This window comes from Pongo pygmaeus, chromosome 18 (assembly GCF_028885625.2).
Source record: "Pongo pygmaeus isolate AG05252 chromosome 18, NHGRI_mPonPyg2-v2.0_pri, whole genome shotgun sequence".
NCBI lineage: Eukaryota > Metazoa > Chordata > Mammalia > Primates > Hominidae > Pongo > Pongo pygmaeus.
The window spans coordinates 2,205,815-2,221,572 of record NC_072391.2 but is presented as its reverse complement, the minus strand read 5'-3'; the positions used below and the strand labels follow the sequence as shown (position 1 = coordinate 2,221,572).

Here is a 15,758-nt window from a genome sequence, read left to right as displayed (position 1 = left end):
TGCCCTGCCTGGGCCATGCCAGCTCTCCCCGCCATGCTGGGGCTCACCCGGACCGTGCTCTGTGACACTGGCCGACCCAGCCCACCTCCAGGAAGAGGGTGACGCTGGTTGCTGCCTAGTGGTGCGTGGCGATAACCAAGCGAGCAGCCTGACAGCTGCCACTGGGGAGATTGTGGGGGCCCAAGGGCTGCGCCGGACAGACAGGAAGCACCAACTACACTGTGCCCAGCCTGCACACCCAGTCTGTACTTGCCAGTTACTCCTGACAAAAACTCAGCAGCAGGGGCCACAGGATCCATGGCTCAGATGACGAAACTCAGGCTCAGGTGTTGAAGCTCGTGCCCATGGGGCCCTGAGCACTGCGGCCTCTCCTCATGCTCCTCGTGACCGAAGCTCAGGGAGGAGGACCCACCACCAACCCAGGACACAGCAGTGGGCACCTGCCTGGGGCCCAGCCTCACTGACAGCCCCTCACTCACCTTGATGGTGCCGAGCTTAAAGTCCTCGCCGGAGTCATTGTAGACAATGGACACAAAGTCATTGCCCAGGTGGCGCTTCTTGTCGCAGCGGTGCCTGTCCACGTCCTTGGTGGGCATCAGGGTCGCGATGTGGAAGACGGCTGAGGGTGAGCAGGGCCGGATGGGTTTGTGGGGCCAGTGCTGAGGCCCTCTGCGCCTTGCACTGGGGCACCTCCTGATTACTCCAGAGGCTCTGGGGGCCTGCGGGGGCCACATCCTCTGGTGCCTGGCCAGTGGCCCTCGGCTCTCCCCAGGGGCAGGGCTTTGGGACACAAAGCCACCAGCCCCATCACTGCCTCCATGCCCATGCTCTGTTAAGCTCGGAACCTGAGGCGTGGGGAGCTGGAGCAGGTGGGGGTGCCGGGGGCCATGCCCCAGGGCGTGGGGTAGCAGGACTGGATGGGAGCCGTGCCCTGAGGCCTGGGGCAGCAGGAGCGGGTGGGGGCCAGGCCGTACCTTGCATGATGTCATCGTGCCAGCAGTAGGTGAACTGGCCATCCTCACCACACACGTCCAGGCCTCCCAGGTACACCTTGTCGGGCTGGCAGTCTTTCAGCTCGATGAGCCGGCCCAGGCCCGTCAGGAACTCCGTGTACCTGTAGGAGCCATGCTCGTTGGACAGGATGGCGAGCTCGCTGTTGCTCTGTGGGGAGAGGGCAGAGGCAGGGTGGCATCACTCTCGGGCCAGGCCCCGCCCCACAGAGGGTGGGGGTGCCCAGCAGGCTCTGCCGGGAGCCCCACTCTGATCCCTGAGGCAGACAGGACCATCCATTCCAGCAGCCACCCAGACCAGACACCGGGTGTCATCCTTGACTCCCTCTCTTCTCTCAGCCCCGTGTGTGCCTGGCGAGCAAAATCGGGGAGCTCCACACTCAAAGCACACCCAGGGCCCTGGCCCCTCAGCAGCCTGCCCCCAGGGGCCTACCCCACTCCCACAGAAACCATCACCACCCACCTCCACGAGCCACACAGCAGGAGGGACTCACTGAGACTGGGCTGAGTCAGGCCATTTGCCCTCTGCTCAGAAGCAGCCCAGGCCCTGCCCTTGCCCTTGGGATGAAGGTGCAGCCTCTAGGGCGCTGAGGCTGCCTACCCTGTCGGCTCCCGTGCTCGCCCAGCACCAGTGCTCAAGCTGGGCAGGGTGCCCCTGGCCTCTGCACCTGCTGCTGGTGTGTGGGATGCCCCCACCTCTTATGCAGGCTCCCCCTGCCCGCTCCCTCACCACTCAGCTGTCGGCTCACTGACCAACAGCACCCTCCCCAGCCCTGTGACCGGTGCCACCTGCCCAGTCCTTCCCACTCCTTGGTGTGCCGGGTGCTCCCATGCTGACCTCACTCGCGCCGGGGTCCCCAGCACTCAGAGCAGCACCTGGCATGGAGCTCAATGAGCACTTCATGCTCTAGGGGACCCAGCAGTGTTGAGCTCTGTGGGGCGTGGGGGAGCCCGGACTCCCAACCCTCTGCAGGCTGAGGCCCAGCTGGCCCTGTCCAGGCACCTAGGCTGGCCCCGCAGCCTCACCTGGCCTTCTCCAACATACAGGACGGCGATCTTGTGGGTGTCGTATGATGGGATCTGGTCGAGGAGCTGCACCGACCGCTCAAAGGACTGTGACTGTAGCACACAGAGTCCTGCCTGAGCCCCAGACGCCTGTCCACGGGAGGCCGCCCCACCCAGGCCGGTCACGGCAGGCTGCCACAGGGAGCCGAGGCCAGAGCCCTCTGCAAGCCTGAGCTCTGAGAAGCAGAGCTGGTCCCCCCACCATTCACCCTAGCCACACAGCTCCAGCAGACTGCAGGAGAGGGAGGCCACGCCTACCTCATTGGGCAGCAGGATTGGCTTGTTTGACTCGTCGCCAAAGAAGGGGGAATGGTAGAGCTGCAGGAACACGAAACTGCCCAGAGAGGGGACGGTGGGCACCCAGGTGAGGGCCTGGCCAGAGCAGCCACAGCCCACAGGGAGGAACACAGAGCCTGGCCATCTCCCACTCCACCGCCCTCCCAGGGGCTCCAGCCAGCCCTAGGGCACAGGCCACGAGGACCCTACCCCAGCCTGCTCGGCGTGGGGCAACTGAGGCACCAGGTTCTCGCAGGACAGGTGTCAGGAGCCCCACCCGGAAGCAAGAGGCCCACCTGGGGTTGATGCCCGGCACTTTCTCTGCATTGGAGGCTGTGGCTCTGCTCTTAAAGGCATCCCTCTCTACCCTCTTGCCCCTCCGTGATGGGGCCGAGTCGGAGATGGTGTAACCTCGGGGCCGGAGGCCACTGGGCGAGCGGGGGGAGCTGGAAGGCAAGGGACCCTCCGGCTGGCCCCGACTGTCTTCGCCCGAGGCTGACCAGGCAGCACTTTCCCCGTCCAGGGTCCCTGACTGTGACCGGGCCTTAACCTCAGGGCTCAGCCGGCCCACGTCGGCCTTGTCCCCAGGGTCCCCGAGGATGTCCTGCAGGGTCTGCAGCTCGGGAGAGGAGCTGGACTTGCTCAGGGGCTGCGAGGGCTGGAAGGAGAGGTCCACAGAGGGCCGGCCACCCTCCGAGGAGACGGCTCGCTCGATGGGGATGCCCCTGGCAACCAGCTCCTCCGCGTGGAGCGACTTCTCCTCCTGGCTGGAGACTGAGGACGACTAGAAAGGACCATCCCAAAGAGAACCCCCGTCAGCAGGCACCCTCGAGCTCACCTGGGGTTGACCTGGAGGTGGTGAGGCCCTATCTGTCCTCCGTCCCAGGGCCACAGACCAGCCCGAGCACCAGGCTACGGCCCCCACCCGTGACGCAGCACCACTGCCACCAGCTGTGCCCCACACTGCGTGAGCAGAGGTATCAGCATCCCCTGAGACCACAGGCTGTCCAGCAGCCGGGGCCGGCCCAGGTGGATGGCTGGAGAAGTGCAGATCGTCTGTGCACGAGGGATGTGGAAGAACATCCCACTCAAGTTCAGAGCCAGTTCCCAGGGTGCAGGCACACCCACGCAGAGCCCTGCCTCCCCTAAGGAACCCCCCAAGCTCAGGAGGGTCCAAGCTCTGAGCCACACTCACCCTGCTGTAGGCATCCGTGCGCCTGTCCATGCCTAGCGCTGCCTCAAAGTCCTCCAAGCCTGGGGGCTCCACTGGCACAGGAACCTCGCCAGGACTTCCCTCCTCCACGACCGCAGCGGAGTCTGGGAGGACACAGACGGGGTTGCTGGATGTGGGGCTGGGCCAGGCCCTGGTGCTGACGTGGCCTCCGAGAACCAGCCTTCTCCTGACCAGAGGGACAGCAGCCCTGCGAGCCCCCCCAGGGCTCTGCTTACTGCCGCCATCCACCGAGCGGGCAGGGAGGACGCTGGGAGGGCCTGGGCGTGACCCCGACACAGGCCTCTCCTGCATGAGCTCCCAGGGGTTGGGCAGGCAATCGGCTCTGCCCACTCTAGTGTCCACCAGCAGCCACCCCTGTGCCTCCAGGTAGGCAGGGGCAAGACACTCTCCGCCCGACGGGCCTCAGCTCTAAAAGAGCGAGAGCCTGAAACCAGCCCTCTGTAACCGAGGAGAGCGGCGGAGACTCCGTGACGTGAGGGAAGTCCCTGTTTGCAAACAGACTTGGGAGCCTGCTCCCAAGAGCAGAGGCTCATCCTCCAACTCCAAGCCAGACCCACAGCTGGGGACGCTAAGGAGAGAGGGTGGGAGGCCCCAAAGCAGCATTTCCTGTGCCAGTGTCAGGGCAGGGGAAAGGAAGTAGAAGCAGCAACAGAGGGGACCATCACAGCCCCCGGGCGCCCACACAGCCCTGCACACGCGCAGTCATCCGCCCCAGGGCCCGTCCCACGCAGCCCTTCCAAACCAGCTCCTGTCTGCACGTGGAGACCTGGCGGGGGAGCACCATGCAGGTCACAGCACTCCCCACCAGGGCTTGGGGCAACAGGCAGAGGTCGGTCTGCAGGGCCCCTGGTCAACCTGGGACGTGAGGCAGCCCCATCTGTGGGTGCCAGAGGCCAGAGGAGCCACCAAACGCCAGGGCAAGGCCCACTCGGCGGAGGCCCAGGGGCGGGCTTCCCCCTAAACAGCTGCCACCCATCAGAGTCTGCAGCTCAGCTGATGTCACCATGGAGACTTAGGCCACCCCCACCCCTCAGGCCTGAAGCTGGGCCGGGAGTGCTTGCACAGCGCGGGAACAGGGCTCAGCCACAAAGGGACCAAGTCAAGGGGATCCCGCTGGCCAAGCCAAGGCATTCTGCACAGACGTCCTCATGCGAGTCGGGACCTGCTCCCCAGGGCAATGGAGGCAGACGGACCACGGGGTGGGCGGATGAGGCGATGAGCACAGCATCTATGAGGCAGAGTGGCGCTCTGCAGCGAACCGCTTCCCTTTGAGAGGCGCGCCAATACCTGCCCAGGAAACGCTCCTGTGCAGCTGTCCTTGGCAGCTGGACTGGTACAAGGAGGAGAAAGAGGCCACTGCAAGGGAAGCCCGTGTGCGGCCACGTCAGCAGGAGGAGGGGCTACACACAGGTCGAGCAGAGAGCACAGGCCCCGTGCCTGCAGAGGAGAGAGGGGAGGGCCAGCGGCCGGCAGGGGCGCGCACGGGGCCCAGCGCTAGAAGCTGCTAGGGCGGACCTGAGGAGGGCGGTGCCTCCCTCCTCCCATGAATAGACGTCCTAGGCCGCTAAATGCCATCTGCAGCCACAGGGAAGAGCCAGAGGATCTGGCGAGAAGCACAGTGCCGAGTGGGGTGGGGGCCGAAAGTGCGGGCTCAGGTGTCCAAACCCGGTCCCAGGCAGGGAGGGAGACTGCCGCAGAGCCTCCTGGAGCCCGCAGTGCTGGACTCCCCACGGAGGGTGCTAGGCAGAGGCTCCACAGGGACCCTACTGCTTCTGACGCTGCCAGCCCCAGCTTCCTGAGCAGGGCAGACACCTCCCACGGGTCAGCCTCCTCCCAAACACCGGAGGACAATGGTGCTGAGGCAGGCCAGGGACCACTCCCAGCTGTGTGGGCGCCCTCAGCAGAGAGGAGCCACATTGCCGTCACCAGGAGCACCAGGCCAGTGGGAGCAGAGCCCATGCCAAGGCCCGCCATGCCACTCACCTGTGTTGGAGCGAGGCAGAGGAGGGGGTCTGGCCGTGCTGGCCGCCGGCACCGACAATGACTTGTACAGGGCTGTGTCCCGGTGCTCCTTGAAGCGCTCAGCCGCCATGAGGGCGTTGGACAGCTCCTGCAGGGGCATGTTGTTGATGTCCGAAGAGAAAGGGCTGAGCGGGTTCTCCAGGCTCATCAGCCAGCTGGTGTTCCCTGCGGAGGCGGCAGCACCTTTGGCCTGAGGCCAGCGCCTCCCCTTACCCATCCCTGGCCCCCCGGGAGGCCTCCTGGCCTGGGCCCTGGCTTTGCCCTGATGCTCCCTCCCACCATCCTCAGGACCACGATGTCAGAGCCAGCGCTACTCTGGCGGCCACCCACCCTGCTGCCCCCATCAGCCCCTGCCCCGAGGCCGGGCTCGGCCAAGCACCTCAGAGCAGCAGGCTCCAGCCCACAGCCTCACAGTCCGGACCCAAGGCCTCCACGAGGGCTAGAACCCCTACTCCTCGCACCCCTCAGCCACAGCACACCCAGGCGCCCCTGGGCTCTGGGCCTCTGCAAAGGCCTCCCTCTGTCCCTGGGCTCTGGGCCTCTGCGGAGGCTCCCTCTGCCCCTGGGAACAGGCTGAGCTGTGCCCCCATGTTGGTGTGCTTTAGTCCCAATCCCAGGAACTCAGAACAGGACTGTCTCTGGAAACTGGGTTTCAGAAAGGTAATTAAGGCTAGCAAGGCACCAGAGTGGACCCTAAGCCACGACTGGTTTCCTCCTAAGAGGAGATTAACATGCAGACATCCAGGAAAGACCCTGTGAGGACACAGGGAAAAAACCGTCTGCATGCCAAGGATTGAGGCCTCTGAGGAGCACCTCCTGCTGAGGAGCACCTTGATCTCAGACTTCCAGCCTCCAGGCGGGGAGGGCAACTCTCTGCCGTGGAAGCCACTTGGTTCGCCACAGGCCCCTGCCCCACCTCGGCCACCTGGATCGCCCCTCACAGCTCACCTCTGGAGACTTAAAAGTTACCCCCAAATGGCCGGGTGCGGTGGCTCACGCCTGTAATCCCAGCACTTTGGGAGGCCGAGGCAAGCAGATCACAAGGTCAGGAGATTGAGACCATCCTGGCTAACACGGTGAAACCCCGTCTCTACTAGAAATACAAAAAAATTGGCCGGGCATGGTGGCGGGTGCCTGTGGTCACAGCTACTCCGGAGGCTGAGGCAGGAGAATGGTGTGAACCCGGGAAGTGGAGCTTGAAGTGAGCCGAGATCAGGCCACTGCACTCCAGCCTGGGCGACAGAGCAAGACTGTCTCAAAAAAAAAAAAGGACCCCCAAATACCCCAAGAGGGCCAAATCTGCAATCGCCCCTGAGTGGCCACAGCTCTGTGGGTGACTGGCAGAGGGATGGGGCTCAGGCCAGCCCCGCCCAGTACCTGTGGGCCTCCGGACCAGGATCTCCGCCCAGCCCTGGGTCAGCAGGGGTACGTAGGCCGCCAAGTTCGTCTTCTCCTGCACAGGAACCCGGGTGCCAGCTGACGCCTTCTCAGGCTTCGCGGCTGGTGCAGTCCGTGGTCCTGGAGAAGTGGCACTGCCCAGGAACTGGGAGGCCGGCATGTCCAGGGCGCCAACTCGAAGACCATGGCCCCCTGAAGAGGAGGGCAGAGGACTGGTGACCACCACTTACCTGATGCAAAACCACCAGCCTAAAGCTGAATGCTCCCCCCAGGCCTGGCAGGCTAGTGCCACAGGGAGCCAAAGAGGGTGGCAGCTCTGCCCTCGGGGCACAGCTCACCACAGCGCTGGCCTCAGTGGACCCAGGGCCACAGGGAGGGACCCAGAACCTGTCCTGCAGTCAGACCACGGCTCGCTGGAGCAGAGAGGGGCTCCAGGACTGAGCCGAGCTGAAAACCCGCAGGCAACACCAGCTCCCAGAACAGGCCCCTCCGCAGCAAGAGGGCCACACTCCACCACTCCATGGCTGTGGGGTGAGCTGTGCAAGCCTCACCCCAGAGTCAGGACGTGGGCCGGGCCTGAAGCCAGCCACCCCGGCCCCTGGGCTCAGGGCCTTCCTGAACACTGGGACCAGCAGCAGCAACTGAGGGAGCCCTGGTGCCTGTGTGGAGATGGCTGGGGCCAAGGCTCACCCGACATGGAACGGACCCGGTCCCGGGCCCCACGGGACACCTGCTGCCCAGCCTGGGACTCCAGCTTGGCCGGCGCCTCCTTTGTCTGTCTCACATGCACGCCGGGGCTGGAGCTGAGAAGAGAATCCCACGCACAGGGTGGACTCAGTCCCCAGGCTGGCACGAGGGTGCCACGTGGGCGTGGGCGTGGGCGTGGGCTCGGGACAGCCGATGTCGAGGCCGGCAGGTGCGGAGGGAAGGAAGGTGCAGTCACCTCGACTCTGGGCCGGACTGCAACTCCCCCGAGTCCAGGCCTAGTAACGACCGGGTCCCGGTTCCCACGCTTGTCGTCACAGTGACAAGCTTGTTCCCAACCAGCCAGGTTTTGGTCCTGCCACCCGCCAGGAGGAACTCGCCCACAGGAGACCTAGAAGACAGGGAACGTGAAACCCAGCTCGCCCGTGGGGCTCCCGCAGGCCCGCCCAGCCCTGGAGTGCCGCCTGGACCTCTTCGGGACAGCCGTGAAGTTGGAGAAGACGTATCGAGCCATCATGTCCAGACAGGTTTCCGTGAGCTCCAGGTGGAGGTTTTTCAGGCTATCGTCAGCCTGGGCCACGGAGTTCTCGTCTGCAGACCCCAAGCTGGCACTGGTGAGGGACGTCTGTATCCTGCTGGAGGGAGAGGCCGTGACCAGGGTCAGGGTGCCAGGCAGGGCGGGCCGAGCCACCTATCACCAAGGGGCCAAAGCTCAATGCATGCACGGCCGAGGACCTCGCTTGGAAAGACCCCAACAGGGCGTGGGCGGCCCAGCGAGCCTCAGCTTGAGAATCACGTGGACCACATCGTCCCAGAGAACGGGGAGACGCTGGGTGGGGAAGACCAGGCCTATTGGTGGGAGCAGACTCAGGAGGCTAGAGAGACCGACATCCCCCTCACCGAAGCCCACGGGAGCACTAGGTTACGGCCTCGTGGCGAAACGGTGTAGTCATGCAGAGAGGCGGAGGCCACACAGACAGGCCCAGATTGCATTCTGCCCGCAGGCTTCCTCCGGCAAGCACACAGAGGTCTGGGATCCCCGCGTGGCCTTTCACCCTCACCCTCAGGCAGGCGAGCGGCTGCCTGAGCTCCACACCCAGTGACAGGGAAGAGGCTTATATGGGGTTCATTCTGATACAAATTTCACAGCCCCTAGGCAATATTGTGCTCATGATACAGAATGTGCTAGAAAATGGCTTTAAGCCTCACCAAGCACCCCTACCACCCCAACCCCTGGCCAAGTCCCACCCAGCAGAGGCCGGCCTGAGGTGAGGAGGTGGATGGACTCAGGGCCGTGGGACCCCTTGGCCTGCAAGGGGCTTCCAGGAGGAGACAGGTATCCCCTCTGCCAGTGCCAGCAGCGATGACCCACAGGCAGGTGACAGCCGAGAGCCCGAGAGCCCACACTTGCACCCAGACACTGCGGGGAGGACTAAGGCCGTGGCCTGGGGCCCGGGCCTATGCTCTGGAGGATCCTGGCCCCCACCCAGACCCTCCCAGGCTGCTCCACCCCAGCACCCTCCACAAATGCCCCTAGTTCCCTTTCAGCTACAACAAAAAATAAACCTTGTTGGGAAGAAAGCCCAAGGAAAAACGTCCGTTCTAGAGAATACGAAAAGGCCAAAACCAGGAGCGGTGTCTCCCCCAACCCGCACTGCGGCCCTTGGGGACAGCCTGGGGAGGCTGCTGCCCGGCACACCTGGCTCTCTCGGAGCGGCACCCCGAGGGGGCCTGGGGATGCGTGCAGCCAGCCCGTGCTCATACGGGGCCTGGGGACAGAATGCAACCTTTCCACCCCTCGTCACCGGCTCCCCCTGGGCTGGCCAGGGAGGACACGGGCAGACGATGAGGTCATGCAAGCAGCCCCATGCACTGCCACCCAGGTGCTCACGGGGCCAAGCTCCAGGGTCCGTGCCCCCCACCCGACAGTCCCGCTACCTGCGGACCACATGTTCAGACACACTGATGCTGCGGCACCGGAAGGCCTCGGCTGCAGAGCTCTCCTTGAATTCTTTCACGGGTGGAGAGTTATTCAAGCCTTGTTTGGGGGGTCTGGCTATCCTCAGACTATCGGGTGAGGAAGGAGCCCCAACGCCCCAGAGAGCCCAGCTCCCGGGAAGGGGAGAACAAGCCAGTGGAGGGGTGAGGAGGAAAGGTCCCAGGCCACAGGGTCAGGATGGAGAGATCCCGTGGGTGAGATGAGCAAAAGAGCCATGCCAAAGGGCAGTTAGCGGGGAAGAGACAGAAAACAAAAATGCATGATAATACGTCTGGTAAACATGACTGAGAACAAGTAAGGCTTCACGCATGACACCAAAACAAACAACGTCAGTGCAAATTAAACGTGTGTGGGTCACCCCCACGGCAGATTCCAGGCTGTGCTGGCCAGGCAATCCCACCCACCCGCGGAAGGCAGGCACCGCCCAGCTCTGACCGAGGAGGCACCGAGGCCTCAGTGGCCAAGCCCTGAAGGTCACTAGGAAAAGAGACCAAGACCCCAGATAGTAGTCTCTGGCCGTAATGGCCGAGCTTGGCCCCCGGCCCCCAGGGGCTGAAGAGAACAGCTTCCGAGTTGAGGTCACGCTGGAAAATGCCGTATTCCCATCTAGGGAAAGCCAGAATAGCTTGGGCAGGAAGGTGGGGGACAGGAGGAGAAAGCCGTTCAAATGAAATGCAAACAAGAACACAGAGGCCAGCTCAGCTCTTTGCGATCTGGCAAGGCGGCGGTGATGAAGCAGAGTCCCCGGCTAGCAGCAGGCTGGGGGCTGCAGAGGAGGGGGCGGCCCCAGACAAGGCCGGCTCCTTCGAGGGGCTCAGGCGCCTACAGCTTGCATCCCAATCCCCAATTCCACAAGTAGGTGCTTGCGGCACACGCGGCCAGGACCCAGGCCACGGTGCTACTGCGCTGCAGGCCACCACGGCCAACCTGCTGAGGGGCTGAGGGGTGTTAGCGGCCCTTGCAGGTCCTGCCCTGCCTCACATACTCCAGGGCACACAGGACCCAATTCCACTCACTGACTTGGAGGCACCGTCAGCCAGGCCACAGCCCCATGTCCTTCCCACCCCAACACCGACACCAGGCACACCCCCGCAGGCCGTACCTCTTGGGTCTCTCGTTGAGACTAGTACTCCGGGCCCTGAAGCTGTCCTTCTCGGGGGTGTCATCAAAAGACAAGAGGACATTGGACCGCAGGCCCTGGCAGAGTGAGCAGGCCCAGACAGTGAGGGGTGGCCATGGCGGGGTGGAGGCCCTCACCAGGCCTGCCGGGTGCCCCCTGGCCAGGGACGAGCTGCAGGCTAGGGGCAAGGCGGTAGCACCCAGCTCCCACCCCTCAACGCCCGCCGCGCAACAAACCCCTGCAGGCTGCCCAGCAGAGCCCCCAGCGCCACAGGCACAGCCCCAAACACCCTCCCACTGCCCTCTGCCTGCCTGTCACTCTGCCCTACCATGGACAGCCAAGTGCAAAGCAAGCCCTGGCCTACCAAGAGACACAGCCTTCACCGGCCCTGGGCCCACCTTAGTGATGAAAGGGACGAAATCCTTCCGGAAGGGCAGGCGGCACCTGATGAACCACATGGCTATGACGTGATGGGCCAGACACACGATGTACTGATTAAACCTGAGATGAGAAGGGGGTTGGCACTCCATCCTGGCAGCAGGGAAACATCCCCAGGGCATGAAGTGCAAAAAACCGAGGCACTCAGGCCTTGGGGACAAAGGCTGCCAGGGCTTTCTGCCGCAAGGCCTGGCCGGGGCCATGGCTGGGAGGCACAGGGCCTGGGGTGACCACTCACTTGGAGGGGTTGGTGTACGGCAGGGAGATGGCGAACACACTGGCATACTGCTCCGCGGCAAAGTTCCTGTAGAGGTGCGGCAGCCTGGCCAGAGCTGCGGTAACAAAGACGGTGGTCAGGGAGCCGGGGTCCCACGCAGCGCCTCTAAAGGCCAACAGAGCTGCTCTGCCCACGGCAGCGATGGGGTGCTGCAGAGGAGGGCGGGCCACGGCCACACAGATGTGGCTTTCCCGACCCTGGCCTCGGCTCTCCGGCCCATGGCCAGCCAACCACAGCTCCTGGGCCAATTCGAGCTGTGGCCTACCATTTGTGTGATCCGTGAGGAAAGGCTTCCGCACTTTTTTTTTTTGAGATGAGTCTTGCTCTGTCACCCAGGCTGGAGTGCAGTGGCGCAATCTCGGCTCACTGCAAGCTCCACCCTCTGGGTTCACGCCATTCTCCTGCCTCAGCCTCCCAAGCAGCTGGGACTACAGGTGTCCGCCACCACGCCCGGCTAATTTTTTTGTATTTTTAGTAGAGACGGGGTTTCACCGTGTTCGCCAGATGGTCTCGATCTCCTGAACTCATGATCTGCCTGCCTCGACCTCCCAAAGTGCTGGGATTACAGGCGGGAGCCACTGTACCCAGCCTCACTTCTTTTTTTTTTTTTTGAGATGGTGTCTCGCTCTGTCGCCCAGGCTGGAGTGCAGTGGCGTGATGTCGGCTCGCTACAAGCTCCGCCTCCTGGGTTCATGAGATTCTCCTGCCTCAGCCTCCCGAGTAGCTGGGACAACAGGCACCCACCACCATGCCTGGCTAATTTTTGTATTTTTAGTAGAGACGGGGTTTCGCCAGGTTGGCCAGGCTGGTCTCGAACTCCTGACCTCAGATGAGCCACCCACCTCAGCCTCCCAAAGTGCTAGGATTACAGGCCTGAGCCACCGCACCCGGCCAGGCTTCTATGCTTCTAAAGGGTTATAAACAAAACAGAAAGACTGACAGGACCCGTATGTGGCCCACAAAGTGCACAAGATCTAGTCTCCAGCCTCCACACCAAATGCTGGCGCAGCAGTGCCCTTCTGCCATCTAAACACTGAGGGCCTGCCCAGATGCACACTAGGCAGTGAGGGGAAGGGGCAGGCACCTGAGCTCCTAAAGTCACAGTCTGGGGGAAGCGAACAAAGCCCCCCTGAAGCGGCGTGTGCTCTGATGGACAGAGAGGAGGCCCGGAACCAGGGGAGGGCCACTGCTCGGCGGGGAAGAGGCTTCTTCAAGGAGGGACATTCATATGGACACTAGAGGGGTGAGAGGAGCCGCCCCTCAAGGCCAGGAGGGAGAGCACTCATGGCAGCCGGGCAGAGACGCCCAGGCCCTGAGGCAGCAGAAGGCAAGACACCCAGGTTCCCCAAGGAGTTCTGAGAGAGGGCACCAGAGAAGCCCGCACAGGTTACATAGCCCGAACCTCAAGGGTGCATGTGCAGGCAGGGTGGGGACTCACTGGACAGGAACTCCAGCAGTGGGACGGCCATGCTGGCTGTGGCCGAGATGTGTGTGAGCTTCACCACCAGGACGGGCAGCGCCTTGATGATGATGTCAGGCATCTCCACGCTGCAGATGGACAAGGCCACGACGCACTGGCTGGCACAGCGGTGGATGAGGCCCTGCTCCAGGCAGTAGACCATCTCGCGCTGCAGGAGACAGGACACCTCAGGCCCCACCCGCTCGCAGCAGAGGCAGCCTCACCTCCCCCTCACCAACCTCGAGTGCTCCACCGGGAGAACAGCCGAGGCTTAGGAAGTCCCTGAATGCTTGTGGGGCAGAGCCAGCAGCGCTGAGCTACCCAAGCAGACTCTGCACAGCAGACTGCTCCGGTCAGTTGCATTCCGACACGATCCCACAGGCCAACAGAACCCAGATACGCTGGGCTCTCATCCCCTGGTTCTGGGCCCTTAACAGGCTGGCTCTGTTGCAAGGGGCAGTGCTGCCTGAAGTGGCAAAGCCGCCAGATCACACACCAACCCTGGGCAGTGTCTTCTATGAGGACAGCAGAAGATAAGTGGCGCTCAGGCAGAGCCTGGGGCCAGATGGCCTGCCAGGCGGTGTCCGGGGAACAGCTTCCATTTCCCAAAGCCGGCCTCACCCCTCAGATACACTGTGGGCCAGTAAGGCCTCAGAACCTGCAGCCCAGCAAGGCTGGCTTTGCTTTGAGGCAAGACCCATGAGGACCCAGTGAGCCTCTCAGAGGGGCTGAAGGGGCCCAACAGGGTGGGGCTGAGCCTGAGGGATGGGAACCCAACATCAGCTCCCTACAGGGCCACCATCAGAAGCTGAGGCCCGGGGCACTGATGGGCCAAGCCTCAGAGTCAGCATCTCCTGGCGGGCATGGCCCTGAGCGGAGGCCAGAATCTCTAGGACACCAGCTCCACGTCCCGGAGGGCCATGTCAAAGAGAGGTGTGGAGGAATGCAACTGGGACAGGGGGCGTGAGGCAGATCGGAGGTGAAGGGACAGTTTCCGGCACCTGATGGTGGGTGTGGAGGGAGGCAGAAGCCAGAGCCTCTGGCCTGCCCGCCCTGCGCCTCAGAACCAGCCCAGCTCCATCAACCGGCATGGCCACCTGCCCTATGGGACAGCAGGGACAAGCCAGGCAACGCTCCACAGAGAGCAGAGACGCTGTCCGGGGTGGACAGGGAACACTGGACGGCTCCCAGGCCCCAGAGAGAGCTAGAAGCACCAGGGAATCAGACGCCCCTGCTCTGGGCATCTGGCAGTCACCCAGGGAAGCAGAGCCAACTCACTCATCCCTGGCCTGGCACAAACTCGTTTATGAGAAAAACGTGTGGCCTACCTGGGCCAGGCCCTCGAATCCCAGGCCCCTTCAAGCTCGCCTGTCCTGCTCTGACCTCCTACCTGTTTGGTTTTGTCCAGGTAGTTATGGTAAGAGATTAATGCTGTCAGCACTGGAACCACAGCCAGGTGCAGGTCAGTTCTGGAGAAGCCTTCTGGGGCGCCTCGGAGCCGCTCCAGTGTCTTTGGGCCTGAAAGCTGATGACCAAATCCAGGCATGAAACCCCTCCCCAGCGGCCAGGTCATGGGGTAGCCAGAGGGGCTGGGGAGGCCCTGGGAACGCAGGCCCAGGAAAGGGGGCCAAAGGGCTGGGGAACCTTCTTGCCTCTGTCCCAGGAAGGGCCTCCCTTTCTGAGCGGTGGGAGTGCCTGCCAAGCAACACACCAGGAATGCGATGTGAATGGCACGGGAGCCCCACTTAGGAAAAGGACAGATGGAAGACGTCCACATTCAGTGACATGCCCTTGGCTGGGGACCTCTGACGTCAGTCCCAAAAGCTGCGAGTCGGGGCAGGGGTCCCTCCACCCTGCCCGAGGCACAATCTGCACTCCAGAGTGCAGCTGAGTCTGAGGGAAACGGAGCCCCAGCCCAAAGGGTCTCACTCACTCTGCCCAGAGGCTCGCAGTCTTTTGGGGAAGAACCCTACTAGGTCCCCCACCCCAACCCCAGGCCGGCCACGATACCATGGAGCAGAGAGCAGAGCACAGCTGGTCCACACTGCAAGGGGAAGTAAAGATGAGCACTTTGTAGCGCAGGGACTCGGGCAGCCTGCCCAGAACCAGCTTCAGCACCTTCCAGTCAGACTCCTGCGAGGAGAGGAGGTGTCAGGACAGGGCCTTCTGGACCCTGGAGACAGAGGCGGAAGCTCAGCACCTGAGGCTCTGCTTGTGGCTGGACAGCGGCAAGGGCCATGGAGCCCTGTTCTCAGCCGGGGGAGCCTGCCTAGCGCAGGCCTCTGTCCCTGCAGCTGCTCAGGGAAGGGGGAAGGCTCAGCTCTGAGGGAGGGCTGCCCTCCACAGGCCAGACAGGGAGGGAGGCCCAGCAGGCAGGTGGCGGCTCCCTGTCTTCCTGGCCCAATGTGGGATGGATGGTCCCTGCCCGGCCCCACTCACCTGCTTCAAGCACTGCAGCAGGACACGGAAGAGCAGGGAGTAGGGCAGGGAACCCAGCCGCACGGCGGGACCTGCAGGCGCCGGGCCAGGCGGCCCTGAGGGAGGAGAAAGGGGGCCGCTGGTCTTCTTCTCAGAGCCTCTCTCTGGCTCCCTGCAGAAGCAAGAGAAGCAGCTGAGGCCAAGTCCCCGCAGCAGGAATAGAACAGAACAGAACAGACTTGGTTCCTCCCGACCCTGGGACATCCCTCACACATGCAACCAGTGCCACCACGGCCCCAGCGCCTCTGACGCCCCAACGCCCTGAGCCTCATGGGCC

At 63.4% G+C, this 15,758-nt stretch overlaps 1 protein-coding gene across 19 annotated transcripts in view; it reads right to left on the bottom strand.

Moving 5' to 3' along the window:
• The window catches only part of TSC2 (TSC complex subunit 2), a 41,821-nt gene that overhangs the window by 1,353 nt on the left and 24,710 nt on the right, over positions 1–15,758 (bottom strand). For 3 of the 19 annotated variants that reach the window (XM_054454771.2, XM_063654894.1, XM_054454777.2), the window contains 20 exons: positions 15,443–15,593; positions 15,014–15,136; positions 14,394–14,528; positions 12,983–13,172; positions 11,506–11,599; positions 11,228–11,330; positions 10,812–10,906; positions 9,649–9,777; positions 8,181–8,345; positions 7,949–8,101; positions 7,696–7,808; positions 6,985–7,197; positions 5,569–5,772; positions 4,873–4,941; positions 3,547–3,668; positions 2,648–3,135; positions 2,334–2,409; positions 2,037–2,129; positions 975–1,161; positions 480–619 (listed from right to left, as the gene is read on the bottom strand). In XM_054454771.2, coding sequence (XP_054310746.2) covers positions 480–619; positions 975–1,161; positions 2,037–2,129; positions 2,334–2,409; positions 2,648–3,135; positions 3,547–3,668; positions 4,873–4,941; positions 5,569–5,772; positions 6,985–7,197; positions 7,696–7,808; positions 7,949–8,101; positions 8,181–8,345; positions 9,649–9,777; positions 10,812–10,906; positions 11,228–11,330; positions 11,506–11,599; positions 12,983–13,172; positions 14,394–14,528; positions 15,014–15,136; positions 15,443–15,593 — 3,043 coding nt within the window. The remainder of the gene's footprint in view (positions 1–479; positions 620–974; positions 1,162–2,036; positions 2,130–2,333; positions 2,410–2,647; positions 3,136–3,546; positions 3,669–4,872; positions 4,942–5,568; positions 5,773–6,984; positions 7,198–7,695; positions 7,809–7,948; positions 8,102–8,180; positions 8,346–9,648; positions 9,778–10,811; positions 10,907–11,227; positions 11,331–11,505; positions 11,600–12,982; positions 13,173–14,393; positions 14,529–15,013; positions 15,137–15,442; positions 15,594–15,758) is intronic. The other 16 variants (XM_054454776.2, XM_063654896.1, XM_054454779.2 and 13 more) reach the window with 13 other exon arrangements.